The 14,944-nt window shown below is 37.7% G+C and overlaps 1 protein-coding gene across 8 annotated transcripts in view; it reads left to right on the top strand.

The window, feature by feature from the left end:
• LOC110260703 (tetraspanin-8) overlaps positions 1 to 14,944 on the top strand; it is a 286,588-nt gene that overhangs the window by 202,176 nt on the left and 69,468 nt on the right. For 7 of the 8 annotated variants that reach the window (XR_014803641.1, XR_014803643.1, XR_014803640.1 and 4 more), the window contains 2 exons: positions 703 to 838; positions 10,294 to 10,356. Coding sequence is in view for 3 of the 8 variants with exons in the window: in XM_084956363.1 (XP_084812489.1) it covers positions 785 to 838; positions 10,294 to 10,356 (117 nt within the window). In the remaining 5 variants the exon portion in view is untranslated. Of the gene's footprint in view, positions 1 to 685; positions 839 to 10,293; positions 10,357 to 14,944 lie in introns of all 8 variants that reach the window. The other variant, XM_084956362.1, reaches the window with a different exon arrangement.

Raw genomic sequence — 14,944 nt, 5'->3', positions numbered from 1 at the left:
AACTCCTGAGAATTCTTTCCCTTTTATGTCATAAAGAAATAAAGATAAAAACTTCAATGGTCTTATGATGGACAGGGCAGCCGCTTCCTCCCCATTTCCCCCAGCTGCACTGCCTTTAAGTCAATTCCATGGAATTGTTTTGAAATAAATTTAGAAGCTTTGGTAGGCAGATCCATGTAATGGTTGTTCCCTTTATTCTGGGGCTAAGGATAAAAGGCGACTATGTCTAAGACTTCGAATTTTGCAGATTTCTAAATGCATTTTGTTGCAATCAGAAGAAATTTTGCATTCTTGGGAAAACACAGTGCAAAAATGAATTGAGACCCAGTGTCTCTATCTTAGGGCAAAACAGTCTTATTTCCCTGTAGTTGAAATGGAGGCAAGGGAAGTTGGGTGGTGGTGTCTGAAATCCAGGTTATATTGCTGTGCCATCCTCTCTCTGTCCCAGCACCACTCCCTTAACTTGATATTTGTTTACTAAAGAAGAGACAATTTTGGAGAAACGATCATAAACATTGTGGCCCAGTACAGAGGAGCCATGACATGCAAAAGAACACACCTGCCTAGAGATAGCCCTTGTGATATTTAAATGTATGGGCTAATTTCTTTATCCACTTTAATACCTAGATTATCCATCTCCCTCCTCCAAATTCTTTGCTTTCTATTTCTGCTCTGAATCTTTAAGCACAGATATCTCTGCAGGCAAATTACTCCAGAGCAATCGCAGGACAGCCCTAGAAGGAAGTTAAACTCAGAGCATCTGGATTCCTGATCCTTTTCCGACATGGCAGGTGCCTGTATAAAATATTCTGTGTTGATCTTCAACTTGGTGTTCTTGGTAAGTGTTTTTCTTGTAATTATCAATTTTATGCAAGAAAGGGGATCTTGATATAAATATCATAAATGAGAACAGACTCTGCACTAGAGAAAAAGGAGGAGGAGAAAAATGTATTTTCCATTTACTTGTTTGGATGTGTTTGTTCTTTCTTTGATTGTTTCAGTAATTGAAAATGAGCCAATGACTCAAAAAAGTGCACTTCAGGATCTGTGGGGATAAACATTTCATAAATGTTTTGATATTGTTGCAAACAATCACAGAGGAAAAATATCCCTTAACTAAAGGACAGTTATTCCTAGTTGTATATCATGCAGGCCTCCCTAGTTTAAGAACCCTGTGGGAAAAATCTGATCCAGTTCCATCTGAAGCCCAGCTCCTAAATTTTAACCTTTTTGAAACAGGTGAATGGTGGGGTGTAGTGATAAAGACTGGAGAAGACCGTCATTTTCAGAGATCCAAAGGAGAAACAATGGTCCTAGTAAACCTGAGAGAGAAACAACGTAATTATTTAATCATGGAAAGATTAAGCCACTAGCTTTGGATCCGAAACTTAAATTTAGTATTTTGATATGTCATCACCCCATCTTTTAATCAACAGGATTTGTGTTTTAGCAAGCTCTTATGTTTCTCTTGAAAGTCTGCTGACATAAGAAATAGCATATAAATTGATAAGAAGTATCTTATATTGGAAAATGGAAAAATAAGATATGGAAAGGCAAAAGGTAAAGGGTAGGCTGGGATGTTGGAAAACTGATATTATCATTTGTAATATAAATGGTGCAATTCAAGATTGTTCAAAAGTAAATCAATAGAAATAGCCCAAAATTCTTAAAAGAAAAAAATTATTTGTATACTGGGTTAAAAAATGGCTTATGCAGCATAAGTCGGAGAGTGTCCTGGTTTTGTTTTTTACCTGATAGTCTTAAGTAAATAGGCAGCTGATATCTATATGTTGGTAAGTTTCTGTCCTTTAAAGTAATGTAGTAATTCATTAAACTTAAGTAGATGAATATAGTTTTATTCTCTAGAATGACTTTCCATTCAATGTCAGTAGCCCTAATGAGTATAAATTTATACATTGGTAAAGTAAATAAGTGTGAATATACATGAATAAAATAAAATAAAGAAGATTTGTTCTTTGTACTTCCTCTTTTCCGTAGAAAAACGGCCTGCTTTTGCAACTACTAAATGAAACTCACGAATCTATACCAGATTTAAAAAGTTTGTTCTGATAAATTTCTTCCCTTGAGATATTTAAAATTGGTTAAACATCGAGAGTAGAATATAAACAAAGAAATGCCTATGTACTTTGGTTGGCTTTGCTCTTAGCTTTTTATTATGGAGAACCACAAACATCCATGAAACAGAGGGGGGTAATCAACTCCATCATCCAGCCCCAAGAGCCTTGAAACCATGGCCAGTCTTTCCCTGTCCGTACTCTCTATCCACTCTCCCCATCCAATATTACCCTGGAGAAAATCCTAGATATACCATATTTCACCTGTAAATATTCTAGTACTTATCTGTAAAAGACAAACAATTCTTTAAAAAAATTACTCTCAATGTCATTGTGCTAACAACTTGGTAAGAAATTTTTAATCAATTATCAAGTATTAGTCCAGCGTTCAAATTTCCAGTTGCTTCACAAATGTTCCTATTTGAATCCAAATACAAGCGAGGTCCATGTATTATGATTGCTTATGTCTTTTATGTCAATTTGCATCTTTAGATTTTCTCTCCATCTTCATCTTTTTTTCTCCCTGGAAATTTTATGTACCAGTGTGTTTGGTTTGTCTTATCACATTTCCCACGGGCTGGATTTTACTGTTTGCACACTGTGGTATTGTTTAACATGTTCCCTGGTCATCTCTATTATCTCTAATTTAGTAGTTGCATTTGGCCGCTTGATATGATTCAGGTTGTTATTGTAGAGGGTGGGACACAACTAGTTTATAAAAGGTATTTTTCTTTCACCAAGAAGTGGGTTACCATTGGCGCCTAGTTTTTTTTTTAAGTTGGCATAAATGTTTCTTATGCTTTACTTAACAGATTTCAAAATGATGAGTTAATTATCTGATATCACACAGCAGTAATAAGCAAGTATTTCTTTAAATATCCTTTTGAAATAATAGATTCAAATACCATCACAGTTCTTATCCTTATTGATGTGCAGTTGATTTCATTGCTGGCCAGTGGGAACATTTTCCAGTTGGCTCTTAAATCCTTTGGACATGACCCTAATAACCTTGATAACTTCTTTACTATTAGGGATAATAAGATGTTCCAGGCTTACTTCCCTACCCAGACCTAGAACCAGCTGTTTCTCCAAGAAGCCCTGATACCTGTTTTTAAAAAGCTGAAACCATTGTCTTTTTACGATACAGAATACAGATGGACCATTTAAACAAACTGAAATATAAATATGCTGATAAATGCATGGCTTCTCTTTTAATAACTTGTCTCAAAGTCTTCAAACTTGTAGCAATCCTCAAATTATGAAATAGTTAAAAATATATCTCTCTTGTGTAAAAACAGCACGCAGAGTGTTGATGGCTCTTGTAAATAGATCAGAGGTCAGTGTTTCATTAAATAGCTAATCAGGAATTTGAAATAGATCTGGATTTTAAACCAAAGTGAAAAAGACAGTCTAGGAAAGGTGCATGTTATAGGTTTAGGACTATGAATTAGGATTAGAGACAAGGTGAGTTATAAAGATCTGTACCACCCTGTACCCAGACATTGCCACTGCTTTCCTGGAGAGCTCTGATTATCTTAGGGTTATTATTATCTCTTTTTCTGATAATGAAGTCTTTCTGATGCTGTGGATTTCAGTTAGGTAATTCTAATGTCCTTTAAAAGGCCTTGCTCTTCCAATCAGTGTAGTGGTGGGACCTACAGTCTTTATATTAGAGACATCTTGAGTAAGAGCAATAGTTATAAAGACCAATGATAACTTCTCGGCCACCAGGTAACATTTATATTTTTGTTCAAGCGGAAGGTGTCTCTGAGCTTAGGGAACCATTCCTATTTCAACTTGCCTCTCTGTACCCAATGCAGAGTTCTCAGTCAGAATTTTACAGTCCTTCATAGGAAATTAGTAATTTGTCACATTTCTAATGTTTACCTAAGCAAATATTTTATGGTCCCACTGATGTGGTTTTCTTGTAGATATCCATAGCCTTATGCTTGCAAATGCATTCTTTCTGGTATAACTTTCAAAAAACTAAGCTTTGCAAAGTAGGGCCAGATGTTGGAATATCTCTAAGATATGCATATGGTTATTTAGGCTACACATACCAGTTTCTTTTGTGAGTGAACTTGAGATGTGCCACATAAATATGCAGTGATTTCCATTTGTTAGAATTAGTAATTGAAGAAAAATATGTGAAAGTAAAAATCATTCCTAATCACTTATGCTAGAGTTTGATGAAAGTTAGAGTGAGTCAGAGGTGTGGTAGATAATAGGTAAATTATAGGTACAAAACCTATATCTCTGAGTTATGTCAGAACAGATGAACTGCCCAAATTTTCATAGATTCCCCTCAGATAAGTCAGGCTTGGGGGTATTGTGGATGCTTGGGATGTCTTATGAGTCTGGGTAAGCATGGAACACAGGGCCTTCAGTCCATGGATTCAGTGGAACCATTGCCAAAGGCAGAGAAATGTGGAGAGTCTGGCTCTTGATGAAGGAAAACAGTGAAGTAACATCTGCAAACCCAAAAGGGGGGAAGGTGAGGAGGAGCCAAGTTGTAAAGCCAAATGTGTTTGCAACTGAAGGAAGCCAACACATGAAGAAGTCAGGAATTGAGAGAGTCCAGGAACCAGCATTTTGATGTTCATCATTGTATTTTATGTGGTGGTATCTGGGACTCTAGATCGATATGCTGAGAGCAATTAAAACAGAGTTGAAGCAGAGCAGACATAACTATGAGACAGTATAATTGAAAAATAGGGCACAATTATATTTCATTCTGATTGATGAAATCTCCCAAGATAGACTCAACTACAGCTGAAATGTGTGAACTTTGTAAAATAGAGTGATTGCTTGGCACTATACAGTCAGCTTGGAATTATAACAGTGACAAAGGCACTAAGCCCATAGATTGATAGCTGAACCTCACCTCCTTCATCACCAGCTGTGTGACCCTGGGGAAACTGGTTAACCTTTCTGTGCTTTTCAGTTTCTCATCTGTAAAACAGAGATAGTAGTATCTACTTTATGGGTTGTGAAGTTTAAATAGGTTAATGCATATAAGAACTCAGAATAATGCTAAATAAATGTTGAGACAGGCATTGTATAGGCATTTTTATAGACAGCGATATGAAACCACTCTGCATAGTGATCAGTAAATTCCAATGTTGGATTTTGAAACAGGAAGAAATAAGGTAGCAAAAATTATGATAAGGCGGAAATTCTTCTATTATGAATTAGAAGGATGGACAAAAAGTGAATTTTGGGGAAACGGACAGACTGAGGTTCAAATCCTGAACCCACATTGCTTTGTGGCCTGAAACATGTTTCTTGACTTTTCTTTACCTTAGGATTTCCACTTATTAAATGAGGATGGAAATTTTATGTATTAGGATTAATGGTGAAGGTTAAGATACTATATGAAAGTCTGTGACCAAGGACTGGCACACAGTAATAAGTCAGTTAATGCTATTTTCCCAATTCCAGCAATCATATTGCTTTTTAGTTTAAAAATATTGGAATCTATTTTGATAGTATCTTTGCCCTACTATTATCCTCTTTCAGCCCCGTGGAGCAAGGAATCCATGGGGCTAGAGAGAGATGTTCATCTTGAGCCTGGTCTCCACTTTGGGTATCTAAAACCCCAAACTTCCCCACCCCAATGGCCCCAAACCTGTCTACGGTCTGCACAGGCCCTTCTCCAGGAGTGATAAAGAGGGAGCTGTTTTTCAAGAATGGGAGCAGGTTGTGAACAGAGCTGGCTTACAAGTTGAGGTGTCCCTGTCCATTCCTGTTGGGTCTCTCAGAAGTTAAGACAGAACCAGGAGAGAGAGAGATGGGGGCCAAGGCTGGCTCTCCCCAGGCTACCCACCTCTGGGTAGCAGCCTCCAAAGAATCTGAAAGTTCTAAATCAGAACTTGTCTTCTAGGTCATAAAGAGGACACATTTATCAAGCTAAGGAGATAGAACACAATTTATATATGTTTATTACCCTGAGTTGTAATTTCTCAGTATAGTTATCTCTGTGGAGTGTTACTTGTGTTCTTGCCCCAAACCCTGCAAATGTGTGTACAGGTCTGCAGGTATTACTTATATGGCAGTTGTACTTTTGAAACAAAGTGTTAAAAACCTTCCTTAATTTGCATCATTTCATCCTTCAGAAACAGGAGGATACTAAACAAATGCTAAACACTTCTCTCTCTACATATTTTGAAGTTATATGAATTTAATTACAATCGAGTGCAGTAAAGATAACCTGAAGTGTATTTATCCACTATTTGTATCAGAAAGAAATGTAGTTGATTTTTTACCCTAAATTTAGAACTTTTTAAAGTTAGAATTTGCAGCTCTTGTCCAGGGTGCTTGGTGTACTTGACAGGTTTAGGAGATGCTTATGAACCATACATAGGCACTCTACTGTGTACTGAACATTCACTGGTACAATAGGCATCATTCATTGGGACCAGAGATATAAAAATCATGATGGCAAAGCCTGTTAAATATTGAAGTTTTCATTCACTCCACTGGTTTAGGGCATCAGGAAAACCAGAAATTGTCTGAAGAGTAGGAGACTGTATCAGTAAACCAGAGCCTCATTAGGCCAAGCCTGTAAGGAGAATACATAGTAACCTCTCCTCCAATAGGAGATCTGAGAATGACCTTAATGACTCCTTGTCATTAGGGAGTAAGGCAAAGCACCCACCCCTACACTGAGTGAATAGTAAATCAAGGATGAATAGGGAAAATCTAACATGAGACTTAATTTAAAAAATTGCTCATTTTCACTATTGAATGAGTGAAAGAATGTCACCCTTAAGCCCTAGAGGGTGAGCTGATGTCCATGAAAGAAATACTCTAGCAACCTGAAAAAAACATATCAGGAAGTGGTTACCCACAATGCAATGTCAGGAAACAACCCCCATGAAAAAGGGATCCTAAGAGGAGACAGTTAACTGGAAAACCAATAGGATGAGATGGAAAGGGAAGTGGATAAAATAAAGAAGTACTTCAATTAAATTAGAAACACAGTGATGACACTAACATCCACTCCATCCACTCTAGAAGTCACATTAAATGGAGACAATGATCCCCAACTGAGAGGCTCTCCTAGAGAAAAATCAAAAAGAAATAAATGATGTGAAAGAAGATGGTAGATTAGGAGAACAGATAATGGAAATTTGATAATTTGTATTTCTAAAGAAGAGGACAAAAATAAACAGGACAAAAAATAACGTAAAAATTCTCACATGCAACAGTACAGTCTACATTATTTTACCACAATGCAATTAAACTAGACTTTTAAATAAATGTTTATAAAAGGAGAAACATGAAAATTTACAACAACAGTGGCAATAGCAGTCCTGTCCTAAAACGTCAGGGCTGTCAGGATCCTTGCTTCCCAGAGTCATGGCTATAGTGTTCTGGAGTTCGTATAAAGACAAAGATTGTACTTATCCAGGAGGTTTTCCATCTGGAGAAGGGTTTTCTTAAACTAATCTAAAAAAACTGTACCTTTTTGGACCAGTAATGATATAGCTCACAATCCATGCCTCCTCCAGGCATAGCATTATGTGTTTTCTTCCATTTTCAGTGCTCTTCAAACATACTTAGATTAAACAACCAAATCAAAAGATAGAATTGAGAGGGAGAGCAGGGACGATTGGAGGACACATTATCAGAGAAGAGAAAAAATCACCTTGTTCTATATCATTTATCTTTGCCATAGATGGTGCTTCCCACTTTCTTCTTAGCATTTTATAGTTTGCAGCTTCTGTCCTGTCTTAGTCTGCTTGTGCTATCATAACAAACTACCAGAGACTGGGCAGATAAAACAACAGAAATTTATTTTCTCACAGTTGTGGAGGATAGAAGTCCAAGATCAAGGTGCTAGCCAGTTTGGATTCTGGTGAGGGCTCTCTTCCTGGTTTGCAGAGGGCTACCTTCTTACTTGAGCTCACATGGCCCCTCCTCCATGAATGCATAGGTGGAGAGAGCTTGATTCCTCTTCTTCTAAGGCCCCCCCATCATACTGAATCAGAATCCCACCTTAAGACTGCATTTAACCTTAATTACCTCCTAAAAGTCTTCTCTCAAAATATAGTCACTTTGGGGATTGGAGTTTCAACACATGAACTGATGGGGCACATAATTCAATCCATAGCATACTTATAAGCAAACATCAATTACCTAGTTTCTTCGAATGCTGGTTCAGACCAACTGGTTTCTAATTTCATATAAAGAAGTAGGCCAAATAGGTTCTGCAGTTACCACTGTCGGCTGACCTGGGGTCCCAACATATCAGCCCATTTCCTTTTACAACCTTATCAACAGAAAGTAGGACAGACCTAAACATTTATTTTTATTTCATACTGCAAATTTTTTAAAACATTATGAAAAGATCGGGACAAAACCTTAAACTGGAGAGAGGGCTCAAAGAACCATTATGATGGTCAGTCTTATAACAGCTGGGATTGAACAGGTTAATATCAATCATGGCTCTAGAATGATTGGTCTTGGGAAATCAATTACTTTAATTAGTAAATTATGAAGCAGTTCTTAAAATTTCTTATTGATAGTTTCATAAAAATGTGTCACATAAAGACAACAAACATAATAGTTATTCAGATGATTAATGTTATTTTCAGTTAAAGGTAAAAGTAAAAGCCAGAGTGACTTTAAAACAATCAATGTAAATCTACCTGTGAAAGAAGAGAAAGAAAAATATCAGTAAACAAACTGGAATAACAAAGAGAAAAATCCAACTGCTATAAAATTATTGAAAATCCCAGAGGGTCTCATTATCATTTAACACAAATTCTTACAGATTTATTTTTAACAAAGAACTGCTCAAATGAGCTTTTATCACCATCTGTAAATGAAATTAGGAGTTAGTGGAAAGGAGCAAAAGAATAAGGAGGATTTTCAGGCTCCAAAACTATTTTTTTCAATGTCTTGAGTTTTGTCTATGCACCTGTAAGATAATTAAATTTGTAGGTTACTTGGTGATTTGGTAAAGAGCTTTGGTTTTCCATTACATTTGTTTTGCAGAAGTCAAAGTATGTAGTAGGGGCAGGGCTGGATTAGGAGTGGTGCTGGATTTTCACCATGTGACTATTTTTACCTCTCAGGATTCCAGTTGCTTTATCTGAAATGACGAATTTGAACTTCGATGATTTCTGAGATCTTTTAGGGAGCATAGATTCAACTACTTACTGCACTTCCTATTTCTTTCACAAAGCCCTGACTCTACTGCCACAGCAAATGTAATGAGACACCATTAAGTGAAACTGCTGTTTTGGGGTTTCAGGCATATGGCCCAAGCATGCATGAAAGCAATGATACTACAAGGTCATGGGGTTTGGAGGACTCAGGCATTTCTCTGTCAGAGCACCCTAAGGCCAGAGTAGTCTAGAAAGTCCTCCATGGTCTACTGCTGTCTGGTATGTTACCAAGCCTGTTCTCAACATCTCTGTCTAATAATAGATCTTTGATTTTTTCTTTTTTTTATTTTGAGGCCACAACATCTATATCTTAAAGAAAAGAAAAAACTAAACCTGAAAGACATGGATTTTTCTTATACTAAAGTAAAATATGTTTCACATTTTATGTGTTGGCCTGGGCCCAAATTAAATAATCTGGTAAAGTCATTAAAGGAATTTAAGACTTTAAATACTGTTCCTCATTGTTCCTCTTCTCTGGATAAGCTTTACTACCTAAAAGAGCTTGTTTTTAAAAGACTTGATTTTGGTACAAAAAGTATTGTAAACCTTTGGTGCTTAACTGCAAATTTTGTCAAATATCCTGATGTTCCCTCTACATCCCGACTTTTTGAATCTTGCAGGAATATTTGGTGACTAATTACTTATTCCTTTCCTTTTTGGTCTAAGAGAGCTTCTTAGAGACAAACCCAGAGGCCCAATAAGGATATTTTGACTTTAAACCGTTTTGACTTACCTTTTTTATGTTAACATCTAGCAAAAACAGGGTTAAGATCCATCTTTCTTCTCTCCGGTAGTGAAGATTACTTCTTGTCCTAGCCCCATGAATGGATTGTGGATGGGAAACAGATTGTTCTTATCAAATTTACCAGTTACAAGGGAACATTTTAGCAATTACCTACACATGAATGTGCCTCATTCATGTCTTTTAGGTCTTAATGGTATAATTGATGATAGATCATCATAACGAGATGGCTAGGGGTGTGTGGAGCTAGAGTTGCAGTTTATCTTAGGTGTACTCTAACATTTTTTTCCTTTTCCTGCAGGTCTTTGGTGCTGCGATCCTGGCGGTAGCAATTTGGCTGAGAGAAAACAAAGATAGTCATGAGGTAAATACATACAAATTTCTCCATTCCCAAAGTAGTTTATTTCTGTTATAATGATGAAAGTAGTTATAATAATAATGATGATGATAATTTCTATAGCATTTTCCTTAACTGCCTCATGTAATCACTTGCGCTATGTGATTTTATAATTTAATTCAATTTAATTAATCAAAATTACTTACTGTATTCGTGGCACTGTCCTAGACATTGATCAATCCTTCTGGAGAATGGAGAAGGTTTCATTCCCAAAATAGGAAGTCGCAATGAATGTGGAGGTGGGAAGGGGCCGAAGCAGAAATTAGCCTTCTTGGTTATTTGCTGAAGTGCAGCTGAAGTGTATCTTGGTGTACCTTGCCTCTTCACCAAGAGCAATTTTTGTAGTATAAGGCATTGACAATAATTTGGCTGATTATCAAGGTAGGAAGATAGTGCAAAAGGAAAGAAGACGAAAAGAACTCTTGGATGAGAAGAATTTGGACTTGTGTTTTAAAGGCAGCAAAGTACAAAGGTAGTTGGTAATTACTCGTAGCAACTGATATTGAGGGTAACCCCTTGTAACAGCTGGTCACGCTGGCGTAACTCAGCAGTTGGCAGCGATGTTCAGCTTCCTGCTATGAAGATAAGATTAGTATGATCCCTTTCCCCCCACACACCATTCCATGTGTGGCAAAACTCTTACCAAGATTTCTGCAGGTCTGGAGGAAACTTAGTATCGTTAATTCTGGCTCCAGTCTTTGGATTCCACACATGCTCTTTCTGTTCCATACAACAGTGTGACAATGTGGAAGGCGGGGAGTGGGCAAAGGGTGAGGATATGGGAGGGGTAGTCTGTTCGTTTTACTCAACACAGTCCCTGGCACCATATTCTGGTTGTCCTGCCTCCTTCTCCAGGTTCTCTTCTTCTCTGGGGCTCCACCCCCAGGTTAGGATTCTTACCTCCTACAGGGCCGTTGCTTTGTTGTGTGGGCTCTCGCTACTATTCAGGCTCACATTTTCTACTGCTAAGGCCCTTTTGAAGTATGTGCCCAAATAAAGTTTCCCTCTCTAAGAAGAATGTTGATTCTTATTTAATAATTATTAAGATATTATTAAATAACGGAAATTAGGGTAATTCATTTTCTGTTTAAACTTATTATACCATGGTGCAGTTAAATGCCATTGGACGTAGTGTAGTTGAAAGAAAGATTAAAAGCCAATTAAGTAGTTCCCGTCGTGGCGCAGTGGTTAATGAATCCGACTAGGAACCATGAGGTTGCGGGTTCGGTCCCTGCCCTTGCTCAGTGGGTTAAGAATCCGGCGTTGCCATGAGCTGTGGTGTAGGTCACAGACGAGGCTCAGATCCTGCGTTGCTGTGGCTCTGGTGTAGGCTGGTGGCTATGGCTCTGATTAGACCCCTAGCCTGGGAACCTCCATATGCTGCGGGAACAGTCTAAGAAATAGCAAAAAGACCAAAAAAAAAAAAAAAAAAAAAAAAAAAAAAGCCAATTAACATCTGTTCTGATTCCTATCCCAAAATTATTGGCTTTTTTGGACCTTTCTTCTCTCTCTGTGTGTCTCTCCTTCTTTTTCTTCTTTCTTTCCTTCCTTCTCTCCTGCCCTCTCTCTTTCTTTTTCTTTTCTTTTCCTTTCTTTTTTTCATTTCCTTTTTTTTTCTTTTCCTTTAAAATTTACCTCCTACCATTAGAAAACCCAGAGAGTCACAGTGGCAGTTAGCTACTTCTTCATTCTGTGCCTCCCCATGGTGAAGAAATTGAGTGGGGGACAGGTGTGGCAACTAGTCAGCAACATCCTAGTCCATCAGATTTTCATTTGTTCTTTTATACTAATTAATATAACTGTGACTTCTTCATGTTCCTGGGCTCTGGGATTTGAGCCTGAGAAGAGAATTTGAAGTTGCATAGAATTATTTAGAAATCAATGTCTGATTTAGGAACTTATAATTAGAGTTTGACAGCCACTGATTTAGAGGGTGCTGTGGCCTTTTTAAGATGTGTGTGCAGCCTGTGTCCTATTTTTTAATTTAATTTTTAAATTGTTTCCCCAATACAATTTTTTTTCTACGTACAGCACGGTGACCCAGTTACACATACATGTACACGTTCTATTTTCTCACATTATCATGCTCCATCATAAGTGACTAGACATGGTTCCCAGTGCTACACAGTGGGATCTCATTGCTAATCCATTCCAAAGGCAATAGTCTTCATCCATTAACCCCAAGCTACCAATCCACCCCACTCCCTCCCCCTCCCCCTTGGCAACCACAAGTCATTCTCCAACTCCATGATTTTCTTTTCTGTGGAAAGGTTCATTTGTGCCATATATTAGATTCCAGATATAAGTGATATCATATGGTATTTGTCTTTCTCTTTCTGACTTACTCAGTATGAAAGTCTCTCATTCCATCCATGTTGCTGCAAATGGCATTATTTCATTCTTTTTTATGGCTGAGTAGTATTCCACATCTTCCTAATCCAATCGTCTGTCAATGGACATTTGGGTTGTTTCCATGTCTTGGCTGTTGTGAATAGTGCTGCAATGAACATGCGGGTGCATGTGTCTTTTTTAAGGAAAGTTTTGTCTGGATAGATGCCCAAGAGTGGGATTGCTGGGTCATATGGTAGTTCTATGTAGAGATTTCTAAGGTGTGTCCTATTTTATTTTAAAATTTTATTTTATTTCTGGTTGATATGGGAACATTTTATTTCCCCCCAGTGCTTCTGATAAATAAACTTGGTGTTTAGCCTAAGAAATCACACACATTGAATATATTAAAGAACTGTTGTCCTTGAGAGGCTGTTCCAAATCTGGGGATAAGAATGAATTAATAGAGCTAGACAGCATCTTTAGTTACATTTTAACCCTTGCACTCACTCAGCCTCTAACCCTCAACAAAAGTCAGTATCTTCCAGGACAGCTTTTACCAACCTGACTTATGTAAAATTGTCTGGATTTATATTTATTGGAAGTCAGTGACAAAAATCAAGACTGTGCAGTGAACTGAATTTTACTAGTGTAAAAAGAGGGAGAAGTTTTAGAAGGAGAAACCTGAACACGAACACAGAAAAGCAGGATGTCAGGAGTGCCTTTGTGCACCTTTTTCAGTAAAGCTCTTTGTGCTAAAATGTATCCTAGAGATGCCTTTCTCTCCCTCAGGATGAACTCAGCCCTGTGTGAGGCAAAGTGTATGCATAGCCATCCTTGTCCCAGGTGATCCCTTATAATCCAAAAAGGACCCTGAGCCCTTTTCTTCAAGGTTCAAATATTTCCCTTCCTGTAGAAATTCTGCTCTTGTTCTGAGACACACACAGACAGTGTTCATCCGAGACAGCTTTTAAAACTCTGCTGTCTCTCCTGGGACAAACGTCTCACCTCAGATTTTTTATTTTTCTGAATAAGAATCGCCACTTGTTGGGCTGGAATTGAAACAGTGATCCTTAGGGAGCCAGCACATTGCTTTCTGGTCACTGTGGCAGTGGGTCACTCTGCCCAGGTCTCATAGAAGTGCTTCCTTACCTGCCAAGTAAGTGCCAGCCATACCATCCACATCTCACTTATGGACATTTGACCTATTATTTCTCTGCCCGGACGGTCCATAAAAGTCCTGATGTCTTAGCTCGTGAGGCTTCAACAGTCTCAGATATGTTAGGGTCACTATGTCCCAGGGAAGCAGTATTTGATGGTGGGTGGATAGAATGGGTTTCCTAATGTTGCTTTTTGGGGGGTCATTATCTGCTTTGACTCAAATGCCATGCCTGTTTATTAACAAAACTGATTTCTTAGCTCCAGTCTTAACAAACAAACAAAAACAAAAACCCTGACAAATAGACAAAAATATCTTTAGGACATAACCAAATTTTCTAAATATGTTAATTGAAACATTATCTGAAAGACCAGACTCTTAGAGACAAAAGAAGCCTTAGATATCACAGAGGCTGACCTAATTCCCTTTATAAATGGGAAACTGGAGCCCAACAGGGTTAGTTGACAGTTCCATGGTTAGAAACTTAGTTATTTCTAAAGACCTTGACTGGAATGTAGATTTGCTTTTCAGTGCTCTTACAACTGTAGCACGTTCCTTCCTCCTGATTGCCAAATGAAGATTTCATCTAGGAGTTGATTTAAAACGTCTTTAAAAATGTAAAAAAATCATTAGTAGAGGTGTTTGTTGGCTTGTTTTATTTTTTATTTTGAGTTTTCCTGTTAAAAGAACTGATTTCCTTGCTATGCAGCAGATTCCAGGAGACAGTCTCTGAGCGAGTGTAAGAACCAATGGTCTACCTAGAAATAGTCCAGTAGGTAGAGGTCCTAAGAGATAGATGGGCTACATGTAGCACTTGTATATAACACAGGCACAGGGTTTTGCCTTTTAATTGTGATTTACTTTTGGACATATTTGGAGGGCAAGAGGTAGATGAAGGCTAGGTGTTATGAAAGTAATGAAGAATACGTGTGCAGGGGAGAGAAGAACTGAATTATGCATGATTTCTATCATCATGGCTTAGATTTACCCACTCTTGAACACCATACAAATAGAATCATACAGAAATCACTCTTTTGAATATTGCTTATTTAGCTCAACATAATGCTT

This window comes from Sus scrofa, chromosome 5 (genome assembly GCF_054392235.1).
Source record: "Sus scrofa isolate SSC_HxYL_T2T_F1_AM1 chromosome 5, Sscrofa_HxYL_maternal_Yorkshire_Landrace_v2.0, whole genome shotgun sequence".
In the NCBI taxonomy this organism is placed as follows: Eukaryota; Metazoa; Chordata; class Mammalia; order Artiodactyla; family Suidae; genus Sus; species Sus scrofa.
The sequence above is the reverse complement of the archived record's forward strand: the minus strand, read 5'-3'. Positions and strand labels throughout refer to the sequence as shown.